We start from the raw sequence: 17,718 nt of genomic DNA, 5'->3' as shown, positions 1-17,718 counted from the left end.
CATAACCACTCATGCACTGCTGACTGGACTTCATCTTCATTCTGGAACCTTCACTGGACCAAAGGTGTGGAAAGTCAAGGCTACTGGAAGGAAAGGCTGGGGTGTCACACACACCTCTTCTCGCGACTGGCGTGGGTGTGACGTAATCGGTGGACAAAACCCTGATGAGCCTTTATTCCATGTGGAAAGAAATGTGCTAACTCTTTGTAAAGGCTGATCTTCTTTGTTCTTTTTGCTCAACCCCCCCCCCCCAAAAAAAAAAAACTTTCTTCAGTATGTCTTTAAAGTTTTTCGTTCAAAGTCTAAAGTTCTTTAAAGTGTTTATGAACTTCCTGACATTCATCTTAGTGAAATTCAAAGATTCATAAGATTGATTGTTTGATTTGGTGTTTTAAGTCCACTTTATGCACAGTAAGGCTAAACGGGTCTGGACCTACAGTTTAAAGTGGTATCCGAACCACTATGTGCCTCCACCGGGTATCGAAACTGGGACCCCTTGATTACAAGGCAACGACGCTACCACTGCGCCACCAGGACAAAGATTCATAAGACTCTGAACTGGAATCCTAATAAAGAAAATTAGTGAAGATATAAATATCTATAGTCGAAGCAAAGTTACCAAATTGAAGTAGTTAAAGTGAAAACAGCTCCTCCCTCACTCCTAAACACTAGCAATAGATATTTTTTTCATTTTTACATATTCTACATATCCATAACTTTTGCTTTCTATTATTATTTGTTTAACAAAATGCATGACCAGGCATATTAACTTCAATTTTACATGAAACTTTAAGATTCACAGAGAAATGTGATGACCAAAAAACTACCCATGCAATACAAATGTTAATAGCGGTGTAATCCAATTCTGAAGACACGCATTACCTCGAATCCTAAGTGAATCTGTATATTCAGTCCCAACTAGCTTCTGAGCATAACAAAAGATCATTTTTGTTCATTTCTGCTTTGGTTCCACTGCGAAACCAAGGTGCAAAGTGATCTGTCCGCCCGGTGACGTCACGCTTTCATCAGGGACCACATGATCAGGTATGGCCCCAGCCTTCTTCTTTTATTAGTCTTGGTGGAAACCGGAAGGTGTGAGATCGGGCAAATATGGAGGGTGGGGTAAGCACTCAAACTTTAAGTCCTCGATGGTAGACAATGTGACATTGGCAGTGTGTGATCTTGCATTGTCATGGAGCAAAAGCACACCAGTGGACACTAGACCACGTTATCTCTGCAGAATGGCTAGTTTCAGTTTTTCACGCAAAAGGTTGGAATATATGGTACTGTTTACAGTATGACCTCTGGGGATGTAACGTTCAAGAATTGGCCCCTTGTTGTCCCAAAACAAAGTCAACATGACCTTTCCAGCACTCCATTCAGCACGCACCTTCTTCAGTCTGGGAGATGAAGGATGTTGCCATTCCATTGCCTCATGTTCTGGTTAATAGAAATGAACCCAACTTTCATTTCCAGTGACAATACGATGGAGAAATGCCTCACTATCAGCTTCATAACAGCACAAAAGCTCCCTGCACACATCAACACGTCTCTCCTTCATTTCCGATGTCAAACGTTTCGGAACTCACCTCGCACACACTTTCCTGAACCTCAGTATGTCATGACTGATATGGAGGGCTGATCCTACACTTATCTCCATCTGGGAATCAATTTCACTGACAGTAATATGCCGGTTCTCCCGTATCAAGTCCTCCACTTGAGCAATGTTGCTTTCCGTGACTGCAGTGACAGAGTGACCTACCTGGATGCGGAGAATCTTTAACACTGGTTATGCCCTGCTTGAACTTCTCAGCCCACTCATATACTTGTGATCGAATCATACAGTTATCACCATACTGAACGGTCATGCGGCGATGAATTTCTATCGGTTTCACACATTCACTCAACAAAAATCTTACGACATGTACTGAATTGTCATGCGGCAATGAATTTGTATCGGTTTCATGCCATCACTCAACAAAAATATCTCAACACTCCAGTGCTCCAGCTTGGAGCACTCCTGTAAGGGTGCTGCCATCTTGTGTAACTGTTTCCCAATGTCCTGTGCACGAGGCAGGCATGCCAGTCCCTGCTATGAATAGCTTACCAGTGCCTTCACAAAATAACAAACATATAACAATTATGGTTGCATTTTAGATTTTTTATACTACTTTTCTGGTTATTTATTGAATGAACCTTGTAGCTCCACCCCAGTTAATTTGCCATTGATTTTCACAGCATGTCTTACTTTTTCCCCCCTTAGGAATTCATAATCATAGTTCTTTCCTATTGTTAAATTATTTTTGACACATTATACCCCCAAAAAGTAGATTGTGTAGTAGTTTCTTACTGATACTTAAGTTTCACCCCTCCCTCATGCTTCCTGCTTTTTAAGTTTCCCCCATTTTAAGATTTTTATTTATGGGCCCTTCAAAAACGTTAAAATTGGGATTTCACTGCATAAATAGTATATCATGAAATTAAGCTGGACACAAGAAATACATGAAGAATACAGGTTCCTGTGCACTGTGTGGCAACGTCAACCTGGCTGTAAATGCCCAATTTGAGCAAGACTAAGCTCTCTCTGGGGCACTTTTGAATCCCATTCGATACAGAGCTGGTGATCGTGTGAATTGAAAGTTCGTTACAGGCCCAGTTTACAAATACCAACTCTACAATGAGCTGAACCCACAGGGTTGTGGTCCAACATGGCAAGAGTGGAAACTTCTACCATACACCTAATTTCATGGCCTTGTGTTTAAATGCTACCCATCCTCTCCAGATTTTAATATCTTCCTTTTTCTTTTCCCTGATGAGGATCCTCATTTGTAGGATTGAAACACCTAATTTTATCTGATTGTTGATTGAAACAAGTATACCTTTTATTCAGTTTATTCCAACTATTATCTCTCTCCACTGACACTTCCATCCAAAAATAATGGAAATGAGACTGCAACTACCATGAATTCATGCAAATATTCATAATGATTTCTCCCCCATCCAACTCTCACCAACCTGTTAGTAATACACTAGACAGAGGATTAATGGTTTTTCATCCGGTAAAACTATCAACCTGTGCACAGTCTTTTCCTTTGCTCCTGTATACTCGTCCTTCTATATTTTCTTTACTGCATCATTTACGCATGCACATCCATATTAAACTACAGTAACATATAAACATATCCTGCCATTTCCAAACTCTCCAATTTCATACATACCCTCTCGCGATTAGCCAAAAGTGGGAGAAAAATAACAAAAATAAACCAAATCAATCACTCATACATACATACATACATCTGTATATGAGCCATGTTCAGGGAAACAGGACTCAGATTTCCTTAAGAAAACATTATAACATTGTTTGTGTGAAAAAAATAGTTGAAATAGTGAACTGATTTAGCACAAAGAGAGTTACATACTTCAATAACAGTTACATCCATGTGCAATTTCTGGACATGAAATGGTGCATGTTATTACAGTTTTTTGTGTTCAGATCCCTTAAACTATACATACATTCCAGTAAAGACCACCCAAACAGTTGAAAAAAACTTCTTACATGACATAACATAGATATAAATATTAAATAATAATATCCCTTCTTCAGATCCAGATCCAAGCCTGGGTCTTTGATGCACTGTGCCCTTGCTCTACCAACTGAGCTACCAAATCAGCCCTAGTTTCACCTGATTTTTCGCTCATTTTAAAAGACCTTTGCAACTGCTTATGCCTACTTCATTCTACCAATAGTGAAGTTTGGTTGGGAAAACAATTTACAGAGATTGAGCTCTTTGGATAGGGCCTCAATTTAAAAAAATACAAACTCAATGATGCAGCCAACATTTTCAATAATTCCAATTGCTTCCAATATTAAAGCAAGAGTTCAGTGCAGGGCCTTTCATGCACAAATTAAAAATGCCCAACCTTGTGGTCTTGAGCTGTCAGTCTCCATGGGGGAGTAGTCAGTGTAATGTGTTACGAAGACAGATGTACCAGGTTCAAACCCTGGCCAAGGCATGGGTGTATGTATCATTGTGTTTGCTCTATCACCATTTCACCAATTTCTCATCCATCCTCATTGTTGTGATTAACCTAAGAGGAAGACAAGCAACATGCAATAACAAAAAATGAAGAACAAATTCTCTCACTAGAATGGAGATTATGAGACTTCTTTATGAAGTTTAACTATATCTATGAACAAACAACATGCCAATATTCTTACCCTTTGAAGTTGCATATGTTCCTCTTCCTGAGCCCTTTCTATTACTGGAGAATATCTTGCTATATCCGTCTTTTCAGTTTTTAATAACTCATTCAGGCTAAAAAAATGAAAGATTACTCAGAACATTCTACTATATACCAAATGCTTATGCGAATTATTAAAAAAAACTTGAACAAAAATACATTATGCACTTCTTAAGTTTAAAAATTAAATATACCAATTTATACGGATAAACTAGAACTCACTTTTATCCGTGAAGCTGTTTTTTTCTTTTTCGGTTAATTTCAGTGGCCACTGCCACCATCCTCGTTGGAACTTCCTGTACTGTTGCTTGGCGTGCGTCTTTTGTTTGAAGGTCTATGCCTGCCCCTAGGTGCACTGTTGTTAACTGTGCATCTAAATCTGTGTCGTTTGCTATTTCCGGGCGATAACTGTTGTAGTATGGGAATCCATGTGTGGTGCGCTTGCCCGCTATCTATGTTTAGCTCATGCGGGAAGTGCATTATGGTGTGTGTTTCCTTGATTTTGGTGTCTACGAGCATGTGGGTAGTGTGTTTGACTTGAACCTTTCAAATTTTATGACTATTGTATTTGATATGTTTAGCAAGACCAGTAGTGGGTTGGGCTTTTTTCGCATCTGCTAGGTGCTGTTGGATTCTTTCATTGACAGATCTGATGGACCTGCCAATGTAAAGTGCCTTGCATTCACACTCTGCATCGTATACACCTGGGTTATCAAAGGGGAAGAGGAAGTACCGTTTGTGTTTATTCAGTTTATCAGCTATTTTGGAATTGGGTTTGTGCGTTACTTTGATGCCATATGGGAGAAGGGCTTTGGATATGCGGTTGGAAGTGGTGGGATGGTAGGGGAAGGCAAACCATTTATATTGGCCGCTGGGGGTTGATTGTGGATGGGTTGATTGTGGTTGGTTAGGGTGTCTGACCTGTATTTCCACTCTACTGCACCAAGTGGAAAGTTGTGCTTCAGTGTAGCCATGTTTCAGGGCTATTTCAGTGATGGTGGCTATCTCCTCTCGTAGATATTCTTCACTGCAACAGTAGGAGAAGGCTCTTCGATCACACATTGGCTTTTTGCTGGGGGGGGGGGGGTGGCTAGAGAGAGCATGTATGTACTGGTTGCCTGCATCTGGTTTTCTGTAGACAGTGGTTGTAAATTTGTTAAGTGCACAGCTGATGGTGATGTCCAGGAAGTTGATTTTACCATGTTTCTCTTGTTCTATGGTGAAGTTGATACATGCTCTCTCTAGCCATCCCCCAAGAAAAAAGCCAATGTGTGGCTGAACTTTTATCGAAGAGCCTTTTCCTACTGTTGCAGAGAAGAGGAGATAGCCACCATCACTGAAATAGCCCTGAAACATGGCTGCACTGAAGCACAACTTTCCACTTGGCGCAGTAGAGTGGAAATACAGGTCAGACACCCTAACCAACCACAATCAACCCCCAGCAGCCAATATAAATGGTTTGCCTTCCCCTACCATCCCACCACTTCCAACCGCATATCCAAAGCCCTTCTCCCATATGGCATCAAAGTAACGCACAAACCCAATTCCAAAATAGCTGATAAACTGAATAAACACAAACGGTACTTCCTCTTCCCCTTTGATAACCCAGGTGTATACGATGCAGAGTGTGAATGCAAGGCACTTTACATTGGCAGGTCCATCAGATCTGTCAATGAAAGAATCCAACAGCACCTAGCAGATGCGAAAAAAGCCCAACCCACTACTGGTCTTGCTAAACATATCAAATACAATAGTCATAAAATTTTAAAAGGTTCAAGTCAAACACACTGCCCACATGCTCGTAGACACCAAAATCAAGGAAACGCACACCATAATGCACTTCCCGCATGAGCTAAACATTGATAGCAGGCAAGTGCACCACACTTGGATTCCCCTACTACAACAGTTATCACCCAGAAATAGCAGACGACACAGACCCAGACACACAGTTAACAACAGTGCACCTAGGGGCAGGCATAGACCTTCAAACAAAAGACACACGCGAAGCAACAGTACAGGAAGTTCCAATGAGGATGGTGGCAGTGGCCACTGAAATTAATCGAAAAAGAAAAAACAGCTTCGCGGATAAAAGTGAGTACTAGTTTGTCCGTATTTATATACTACCACGTGTCTCTTTTCCCAATTATGAATAAATATACCAATATGAGCAGCTACAAAAAGAGCAGATTGGGGGATGCTTGTACATATTATGTAAAAGACTGTCATGATGTGAAGGCAAAGACAAGATGTGTATTTATAATGATGATACATAATTAAGATGAGGACAATCTATCATTATATATGCTTTATATTACAGCAGTGGTGTTTTCTCCATGTTACCACATTTACAGCCGGATCTTATACAAGCTTCATATAAATATATAATACTATAACTTCCAGCCACAAGAATGCAGTTTCAAGTAGCACACACATGTTATTTTTTTTAAAAAAAACAACTAATTCTGACTTTTCTGAAGGTGGTTGTCCTATCACTATGTTTAATTAAATCTTCTATTATCCCTGTGCATAGGCGCCGACTCCATGGGACTTGGGGGGGCTCGACCCCCCCCCCCCCAATGTTAACGATGTGGGGGCAGAGCCCTCCAAATAATTTGCTTAAGAGGATCTAATGTATTACATTGCTTCTCTTGTAAAGTTTACTCTGAACTGAGCCACATGAATTTAACTTTAAATACACATTTGAAATGTTCTAGACCATCAAAGCTGGGGGGGTCTGAGACCGCTAAATCATGAACTTTGGGGGCGGGCTATGACCAGAGACAGCAAACCACATGAGGGAGGTTATCTAAGTGCCCCCCTCTGATTTCCATGAAACGTGGCAGGTGTATAGAGGTACCCAAAGGAAGAAATACGTGTCTTTTTGTTTCGGCTAAGAAACGGGTTTAGGGGGCAAATCCCTCCTCAAATGTCAAGATGAGGACAAATTGAAGTGGGGATCTGACTCCTGTGTCCCCCGCCGATTTCCATGATGCTTGGTAGGTGTATAAAGTGGCCCAAAGGAAGAAATACGTGTTTTTTTGTTTCTGCTAAAAAAACAGGTTTAGGGGGCAATCCCTCCCCCTCAAATATCAAGATGAGGACAAATTGAAGTGGTGATCTGACCCCTGTGTCCCCCTCCGATTTCCATTAAACTTGGCAGTAATTTAGTTGCGTTCTTTGCAATATCTTGGCGATTTTTGCCACTTTATTATTGTTCGGTAAGTGCGACGTAGTAAATTTTTCACCTTGAAAGTTAGTTGTACAGAAAAATATCGAGGGTATACAGCATCAGGCCCAATTTTGTCTTAATCTGGCCCTGGTTAACATTTTTACTAAATAGTTTCAAAAGACGATGTGCCTGAACTAGGGGAGTGGATGGGATGTTCGGGCTACAAATGGCTCTCACATGACATTCAGAACGAGATCGTTGATATATTAGGGAGATCTGTTTTGTGCTCCGTGGTAGCAGATATTAAAAGTCGGGAATGTGAACAATTGACATTCTGCATTCGAACTGTGAATGAAAATTTTGATATTTTTTAGGAATTCATGGGCTTTTACGAGATTCCGAACACTGAGGCCAAAACTTGAAAAAAGGGAGGGAGTGAATCATTAATTAATTTATTTCAGTGATGAGAGGCCTCCCCTCTATAATTTTGACAAGTCGGCACCCCTGTCCCTGTGGCATCCAATTTATCCTTATATATTTGACACAGTGCCACAGAGTAACACTTTGGGATGAGTAAACAATTATATACATTTTTAACTTGCCTCATGGCACATTTTTTATTTGCCCTACTGCCTCAGCTAGTGTTGAATATTCATATTGAGATTTAAACATCAAAAAATGAATAGACAGCATAATAATAATAATTTAATAACTCATAGTGCAACAGTCCATAAGGGCCAGGGACTTTCCCACATGCCTCAGCAGAGGTGGCCAATCCTCCAACCAGTTATGGGGTGACGTGCTGTGATGAACCCCGTCATTGTTGTAGGTTTGCAAGACCAGGGAGACAGCATACACTGATAAATAGGGCACAGATTTCCATGTATTTACATTTTTTTTTTAAATGCCTGGCAGACCTCTGGGAGTTTCTACATGTTTTGGGCCCCCTGACAGATTTTTTAGCACATAAAATTACATATTTTTGTTGATTTCAAATACCTAGGTAAAATAAAATATTTCAATGACAGAGCATGCTTAGTACATACTTTTCCTTTTTAAATAACATAAAATGTGCCCCTTAGCTTTCAGAGGCCTCAGTTTAATACGATGCACATTGGAAACTTGCACTGCAAATCGGGGATTTCCCTTTTACTGTGACACACTCAACTTTACAGTGCCCCTACTTCAGCAGGCCAGTTGATTCCTGACATTCACGAGTGTAATGTGTCCCAGCAGTGCTCTGTTGTGTCTACCACTTCTGATGCATGTGTGTGTTATCCCTGATAGATTTTACAGTTTTAAGTGTTTGTAGGTTCACTGCTTTCACCATGCCTAAAATACAAGCAAAATTGTCATCAAAACTAAATGAAAATGTGGTGGAATTTCCAGATGTATTCAGTAGTGATGAAGCAATCTTACTTTGTAAGCCATGTGGTAAATCAGTGGACTTCAATCAAAGGTCACTAGTGACCCAACACTTACAAGGGTAAAAACAGGCAGTTGTGAGTTCATCAAAACAGCGGCACCAGCACATTGCAGCCAATATACCTTTATGAAGAGCTCAGGCCCCAATGAAATTTCGATAATTTTCCTTCGCAAAACTGCCGACTCCATGGCTCATCCTCTGTGTCTCTTACTAAACAAGTGTTTTTATGCAGGTGTGTTTCCTGAACTGTTCAAGCATGCCAATGTTGTACCGATCTATAAATCTGGAGACAAACGTTCGGTAAAATCTTATCGACCAATCTCTCTCTGGTCACCTCTCTCTATCATCTGTGAGAAAATAATCAAACACAGTTGTTAAAGTTCATATCTCCCCTTATACACACACACAAATTAACAATGCCCAACCTTGTGGTTTTCTTCTGCATGGTTTTCTTACAGGCAGCTCTTGTTTGACCAATCTATTGGTATTACTTTCTCATGCTACTCAGTCTATCTCAAACAATTCCCAGCTTGACATTACATATTTGGACATTTCAAAAGCTTTCGATAAAATTAACCATAATTTCCTTCCTCATAAATTACAATCCAGATTTCACATCCATAGTAAACTTCTATCCTTGCTGAAATACTATCTGCATGCACGAGAGCAACATGCTATTTTTTTCTGGCTCCTCTTCCAGCTTTCTACCCATCCTGTCTGGTGTCCCCCAGGGAGAGTGTCTTAGGCCCACTTTTGTTCCTTCTTTACATGGATGATCTGCCAGACAGACTGTCTTCTTTTCCCATAAATGTACTTGTCTTTGCATACTACTGTAAAGTCTTCAAAGAAATTTCATCTGAACGAGATTCACTAATCCTACACCAAGCTTTTGCAGAACTACTTTTGTGGTGTCACCAGGGAAAACTTGAACTGAATCCTCAGAAATGATCATGCCTCACTATTTCCTTAAAAAGGAACAAATTGCTCTCTTTTTATACTCTTGAAAACAGTCCCTTCAAAAAGGTTTCCTCTGAAATAGGTTACCCCCACACCCCCTATACGCCTTCATGGCATGGTGCTATGCACAGGGGAACACTTTACCTTTTTTTTTTACCGAAATAGGTCTTGGTGTTATCATCGACAAAAGCTAAACTTGAATGAGCACAGTACATATACTACTAAATGAGCCATGTGTCCCCTTGGTATTCTGTATAGGTTCCCTGAAATCCAAAACCAATCAGCCATTCTCATATTTTTCAAATCCTTTCTCTCTCAAACTCTTGAATATTGCTCTCCCATCTGGACTATGGCTTCTAAAACAAATCTTTCCAGGTTTGATTCTGTGCTCAGCTTTTTCCTTGTCATTGCTCACCATAGAAGAATACCTACCTTCTCTCAAGACACCTCCATAAAACAGATATTATGTCTATTTTGAATATCCAGTCACCACACACTCAACATGAACTAGCAGACATGAAATTTTTGCATAAAATCATGAATGGCAAAATTAAAACCGAGTTCTTAGTCAACCAATTTCATCTACCACTACCCACACAGTCAACCCGCACGCAATGTAAAGCTCTTTTACATTCCCGCTACAAGGTTCTCTCTCCTACAGTGGCCTCTTTACTATAGACTCCCCCACTTATATAATAACCTGCTTGTAAATATTGATATTTCTTGCTAGAACACAGCTTCCGACAATCGATAAGAATGTACATGTAACAATTTCTTTTTCTCGTCTGTCATCTTGTATTGTCTTTTATTTTCATTATTTTCTTGTTACTATAGTTTCAGTATAAAATGGTATTTCAGTACTGTATCTGAAACTAAGTAAATAAATAAAACAAATCTAAATGTATTTCTGTCAAAGTACACAGGATTAAGCATGCCTGATGAATCCACTGAAAATTCTACCTGCCAAAATGTCTCGAAGAAACTGAACAGAATTCATGAAATATGCGGTAGTGCAGATATTTGGGTTGGAATAGACAAGACATGTGACTCGACTGGCTGGAAAATTGGGGATGTCGTTATTGGTACATTGACAGAGGATGAGGAGAATTCTCTACAATTCCTATTAAATTGACAAAAGTTGATTAACTGATGAGGCCGCCTATGCAGGGGCGGTGCCAGAAAATTTTGACCGGGTGGGCAGGATCCATATATTGATAAATTTGGTTGGGCACATAGAAAGTATATGCGTTTCACAAACATGCATTCTCTCTCTACCTCTCCCCCTCCCGATTTTGTTTGTATTTCTTTCTTTGTATTTTATTTATGCTGGTGTACCTACATTATCTTATTTGACATTTACATACATTTTTCCTCTTCTTGTGTTCCCCTTTTCTCTCTCTCTCTCTCTCTACCTATCTATACATTATCTATCTCTCTCTCTCTCATACACGCATATGCAAGTGCACATAATCCTTTCATAAATCCTAATGAAATTTCTCATCTGAATTATCTTCATTCACTCCATCCCAGAAAAAGGTGGCAAAGGGACTCGATGCAGTCACTTATTGAAAAAAAAAAAAAAAAAACACTTGGGAGGTCTTAGTCCAGGCTCGTAACAATGATTTTATATCGGGGTGACTTTATAGACTTTAGATAGCAGCTGTATCACCAGCTGCTATCTAAAGTCAAAAAAGTTGGGAGGGTAGAAGCCCTGAACATAAATTTCTCAGTTTATATCAACTACTGTTTAATCCTACTAAGGAAGTAAAATTAATAACCACCAGACACTATTTAAATTATGTGTGTAGTATTTCTGGGGCACCTCAGCATCTTTAGCCCTCCTCTTGGCTATGTGCCTGTCTTGACCCCTCAAAGATCTGTTGCTGCTCAGGGTTTTCCCCTCTTTCTCATTTCTTTTGTCTTTCCTACGTCAGTCTGGATATAATCTCTTTATTTCTCTCTCATTTAAGTTCTCCTTCTTTCATTGTATCTCCCTGCCCATGCTTTCAACTGCTCACTGTGCACTTCAATTTTTAATAATGAATATACTGTCTTGTCCCTTAAGAAGGAATTTTAATTATTAGGTGAAAGTGAAATAAACAGTAGGGATTTACTGTTTAATTCATGCGAAAATGATGAAATGTATGTAAGAAATTCTCTACCAATGCAAAAGGCAGCAAAAGTGATTAGGTTACAAGAAGTATTTATAATTGTGAAACCAGCGCAGTCTCTAGGAGGTCAAGGCTTCGCACTACATGGAGGCAAGCCACCTAGCAGTGAAAATATTTGAAATTTAATTTTTAGCATACCCGGTGGAAGCACATAGTGGTTGGGTTCCATTTTAAACTGTAATTATAATAAACCCCAGTTATAATATTGTGAGTTTTTAACTGAAAAGAGTGCTGCTTACTGGATAAGGGTTAATGAATGATCCCTTTACTTGTCTCATGGGGGTTTTACAAATTGATAAGTGCACATGAATCTTTGCATTTAATTAATGTCTTATTGTGAAAGTTTTAAAACACACAAGGAACGCACAATTTCTGATAATTCTGCATTAAACTTTCCCAGCATAAAAACGAGAATTCTCACACAAGATATCACTGAAATATAGTAAAAATAAAGGAACTGGCACAAAATGAATTTTGGAATAATCACTGCAATTACGGAAACAATCACTTACTGAAGTAAATCTTCCTCTGGAAATGTAAAAAAAGAGATGCTCGAAAGAGTTCAATAGAAATATGCATAGCGCTTGGGAAAACAAATACTTTTACATATATTGTGGATTATAGCAAAAAATTAATCAAATTTTCCAATTCCTCTCATGTTCAGAGAGCTTTAAAACTCTTGGAAAATGCTTCATTCATTTATTTACACTTACCACTAGAGCCCGGATTTTAGGCAGAATGCCTATTCATTTCAGACGCTGGTAGACAAAAATTGAACACAAAAATACACTGATCCGAAGGTTCTTAACATTCTGAACAATACTTTATGTTGCCTTTTTTGCCTATTTCACCTTATGCTGCCTTTTTCAAACATTTTCGCCTTTTTTTTGCCTCTTTTGTCATTCCAACAAGACATTTTTTTAAAATTATATTTCTCTTCTTCTATTTGATTTAGTTTTTAAATAACCCTTGTTATTCAAATGCCACCACATATTTAATTTACATAGCAACAATTCATGCACAAGTTTTAAATTCAATACCAGGCAGTTTGGCAACATTGCATTCATTATCTGTTTCGCAGAAACAACAACACAACTGACTACCTTGCGGAAGCAAAACAAACATATTTGATCTTGCGTCGCGGTAAGCGATTGTTGTCTCGAATTCACCATTCTTGAACAGAAATTCACTGCCAGTTCTCTTCAGTAATTTGGAGTGTAGAACCGTGCTAAAATGCCTCTCGGACAAAATGTGCCTTTGAAAAGCAAGTTAAACTGGCAAAATGGAGAAGATTGGCACAATCCTAGCAGGCGACAATACTGTCACGGTTGAAATTGATCCATTCGTGACAGCATGCTTCAAATACACCCCTGTAACATCCGTTGACGTGGAAAGTTCCTTTTCAGCTATGAAGAATGTTTTGTCTGACAGAAGACAGTGTTTCACGACTGACAACTTGAAGAAAATCCTAGTTGTTATGTGTAACATGTAAATACGTACTGGCATCTCTAAAGTGTCCAAAATGCATTTTCTTAAATTTTATTGTTGCAATATCTTTCAGATGTGTGTTTATTTGTGTTTATCGTTGCTAAATCTGCAAATTAAGAAAAAAAAACATCCATTGAAGCATTAATATTTTACAAAGGCTGTGTATGATAAAACTTTTACTGTGTGTTTTTGTATTTGTGTTAGTTTCTTTGTTTTGGCCCAGGTAAGATTAAAAATACTATTAAGTGTATGTGGTGTTTGTTTTTGTTGTGCAGCAAGCAATTTTTTATCGACGTAGGCATCCGTCATGTGCGAATGAAAAGCAACTAAATTAGATTTTAAAAAGGAGCCATTTTGCTGGGCATCATACATATTAAAAGTAAAATCTGAATTGTTTACCCTACTAATTTTAGGTTAATTTGTAAATACATTTTAAAAGATTTAAGAAGAATTTAAGTCCTTCTCTTCAATTTTTAATGCATCTTCTTCAATTTTCACTGCCTCTTTCTGAAACTTGACTGCCTTTTTTTCAATTTTCCGCTGCCTTTTTGCTTGCCTTTTTTTTAATACTTTTCAGTGCTTGAACATCCGGGCTCTACTTATCACCATAGACGTCAACTTTGGGGGACACTTTCTGCCCTCCAAATTCCTCAAGAAGTACATACATTATATGTCAATCTTGACCCCTCCCAAATGTTTATATGAAGCTGGCACCCTCTGATTATCATCATACTCTCAAAATAAAAAAAAAACATTACCCAAAATGCTAGGATAAAAAAGCCTTGTCATGGATCTATTTCATACCATAATGTGTTTTTATTTACCTGCTTGGTAGTTTTAAGATATTTGTTCCATTCTGAATCATTTTGTACTCCCCAATTCTGAAAATGTGCACTTTGGTTATAACCAGATATTGCACTACTTCTAGCCACAAAAGTATTAACTGGATCATGTTTCAAGTTTTAAATGAGAGATACATACTTTCTAGTACCAAAAATATTCATAAGAAAAATGTGCATGAAGTCAAGACAAGAATACACTTTATCTTATTAAAGCATTCATATTTTCCTAATCACTTACATCTTGAATTTGTTCAAGGGGGCAATCAAGCTGGCAGACGAATTTTTGGGTGGGCACTTGCCCACCCCTGCACCTATGTGAAAAAAGCGGCCATGGGACTTCCAAGTAAGCTATCCTAAAATGATTCACATCGTCAGTGTGGTTCGTATGTTGCATTATGTTCGCGAGAAAATGTGGATTGTGTTTCCCAGTGTTGATACTCTGATCACCAATGGGTGAAAAAGATTTTGTTAAAGCACAATACACAATTCAACTTTTTCACAACATGACTCCTGAATAAGCCCTACCCCCATTTCCTGTTATCTTGAGGTTTGATACGTGGTTAAGTGCAGCTGAATATTATGCTGACACTTTTCAGCTGTTTTTTTAGTGTTGCACAGCAGTTAAATCCAGAATGCTTCTTCCATCTAAATTTTGCAGGATTTGCATTCAAATAATAGTTTGAAATCAGAGTTGATGTACATAAAATCAAATTTTACATTTCTGGTAAAGGTAATCAACACTTTAGAAACCTCTGATTTGCCTTTGATTGATGCAGTACGTGAGGTTGATAATGCCCTCCAAGCAGGAAGGTATATGGGAAGAAGGTTGACAATTACATTTCAATCCATTAGCATAAAACTACTGTATTTGTCCAAGTTACTGTACTTACCCTGTTACTTGTCCTTCAATGCTGATCAGTTGGCTCTGAATCAATTCAACAGCATTGTTGAGGCTACACATTTTATTCTGGACACACATCAACACTTCTTTCATTTCTCTCACTTCCTTCCCTATTGGCTCGATCTCCTGTTTTAGTTCTGTAAATTAAAAAAAAGAAATGCTTAATGCAACAGCTGGGATAGAAAATGACACTTCTCATACATTAATACAGTGGAACTCAGATTTTAGAATTTCCTTAATTATCTTCATGGTCTCAACATAGTAAAAATGTTAATAAATTTGGCTTAATTTTATATTTTCCCATATTTTAAGTTTCTACAGCTTGGTTCTGTGAAAAATATAAAATTGAGGTTGCACTGTACTTTTATGTAAATTAACATAGCCTTGGTTACTGCTGAAAATTCTACCCAGCCACCTACATTTTCCAATGTCACACTAATATAAAATTAGGTTTAAATAGTTTTCAACCAATGGATCAGGCAAACATCATTAAACTAATTTGGTAACTGCTGATTTTCATTGGCATGATACATTTTGAACACGACGAAATTCTAATTAATAACATTTACAAAAGACAAGAGGTAAATGGAGGTAAGACAATACAACCTTTCTCTGCACAAGACAAAAAGAGAAAGGGGAAGTGTCAAGCGGACACAATAATTTTGTTTTCTTGTCACCTCCACTTCTCAGCTGGGCAAGCTGTTTAAAATTCAAAGTTAAGAAAAAGTCATCTTTCTATGCCTCAACCAAATTCATCTTCTCCTTCCCAGTGACCAGTTTAAGGTAAATATATAACAAATAATACTTTAGCCATCCAACATAATAACTCTTCCTTGACTTGCATTGTTATCCACCATGCAATAAGCATTTTGTTAACCAAGGACACATTAAATAATGCCGAACTCAATACTTACGAGGGCCGTACCGAAAGTAATGTAAAAATGGTCAGAACCTCTTTATTAACTGATGTAGATCGTTCAAATTGCACATGTAGTTGGAGTGACTCTTCCTCTATACGGGTGTTTCAGAATCTTTGTCTTCCATGTAGGTGAATAATGGATTCCAAGCAGAAGCAATGTGCTGTCATAGAGTTCTTGACGAAGGAAGGGTGCAGGCTGTCCGACATTCACAGAAGGCTACAGAATGTGTACAGAGATGATACCATTAACAAGAGCAATGTGCACAGGTGGATGAAGAAGTTTACAGAAGGGGAAACCAGCATTGAAGACAAACCGTGCAGTGGGAGACCATCAACTGCGACCACTGACATGAATTGTCAGCGAGTTGATTTGCACAGACAGAACTGTCACAATCCGTGAACTTGCGGAACCACTGAACTGTGGTCACAATGCCATACAGAAGATGGTGGAAAGCTTGGAGTATCGGAAAGTGTGTGCGAAGTGGGCAGTTGACACCCGAGTTGAAGGAGAGAAGAGTGGAAGTCTCCTCTTTGGCAACAAATCAGGTGATCAGCAAATTGGGCTGGTCCGTGGTCCCCCATACACTGTACAGCCCAGATCTGGTGCCCTCAGACTTCTACTGGTTTGGTCCAATGAAGGACAGTCTTCGGGGACAACAATTTGATGACACAGACAAGGTGAAAGTGCCTGTGAAGAAGTGGATACACAACAGTTCACACCAGATTTTTTTCAAAGTGGATTTGAAAGTTGGGTTCAATGATGATGCAAATGCATAGCTTTAAATGGAGACTATATTGAGTAGCTGGTTTGTATAGAGGAAGAGTCATTCCAACTGCATGTGCAATTTGAATGATCTACATCAGTTAATAAAGAGGTTATGACAACTTTTGCATTACTTTCAGTATGACCCTTGTACTAAAGTCAGACTGCTGTTAGCCACGAAAAAAAACCCAAAAAAAAACACTCAATCTTCTCTTCTGTGCAAAATGCAATGGGACTCACTCCACCTGCAAGTGCCTTCCCACTTGTTTACATTGCGGCAGCCTTGTACAGAACTAGCAAAGATGTCAGTTTGGGATATGTTTTGTTTTGTAAATCAGTGAGTGACTCATCCAACAAACACAAGAAAGATAAAAAGAACATAGATTTTATGCTTCTAGATTATCATACTCTGCTATTCTGATGTTGAAGGAGGGGATCGTGCATTGTGAAAGCCATATGTGTTTTCTAATGACAATGTTTTCAAAAATCGAAAAATGCCCAAATGGAACTTTTTTAAAAAAATGCAATTTGTCCCATTCATGCTGTTGAAAACAACATTTTCAAGGCTTTTTACAGCTTGAAATCACTTCTCTCTGGTGGGATGACCTCCACCGATGAATTTCTTCAGAACTTGCTGGTAAGTTCATCACCATCCAGGACTAAAGTTAAATTCTAGACAACAAGGGTAGATCATTATATGCTCCTATGTTATCTGACAATTTTTCCTTAGTCCATGTAACGAAAAGCTATATTTAAAAAAAATACGCCTTTCCTTACATACATAAGGTGATGCTTCTCGTGTAATATTTGACATAGTTCTTGGTATTGTCACCAGATGGC

The 17,718-nt window shown here is 38.6% G+C and overlaps 1 protein-coding gene across 3 annotated transcripts in view; it reads right to left on the bottom strand.

Annotated features, from left to right (window-relative positions):
• The window catches only part of LOC145983927 (uncharacterized), a 128,561-nt gene that overhangs the window by 51,105 nt on the left and 59,738 nt on the right, over positions 1 to 17,718 (bottom strand). For all 3 annotated transcript variants that reach the window (XM_083117091.1, XM_083117089.1, XM_083117090.1), the window contains exons 10-11: positions 15,186 to 15,333; positions 4,220 to 4,316 (exon numbers count right to left, since the gene is read on the bottom strand). In XM_083117091.1, coding sequence (XP_082973217.1) covers positions 4,220 to 4,316; positions 15,186 to 15,333 — 245 coding nt within the window. The remainder of the gene's footprint in view (positions 1 to 4,219; positions 4,317 to 15,185; positions 15,334 to 17,718) is intronic.

The sequence above is a fragment of the Lepisma saccharinum genome, chromosome 2 (assembly GCF_977018435.1).
Source record: "Lepisma saccharinum chromosome 2, izLepSacc3.1, whole genome shotgun sequence".
Classification (NCBI taxonomy): Eukaryota; Metazoa; Arthropoda; class Insecta; order Zygentoma; family Lepismatidae; genus Lepisma; species Lepisma saccharinum.
The sequence above is the reverse complement of the archived record's forward strand: the minus strand, read 5'-3'. Positions and strand labels throughout refer to the sequence as shown.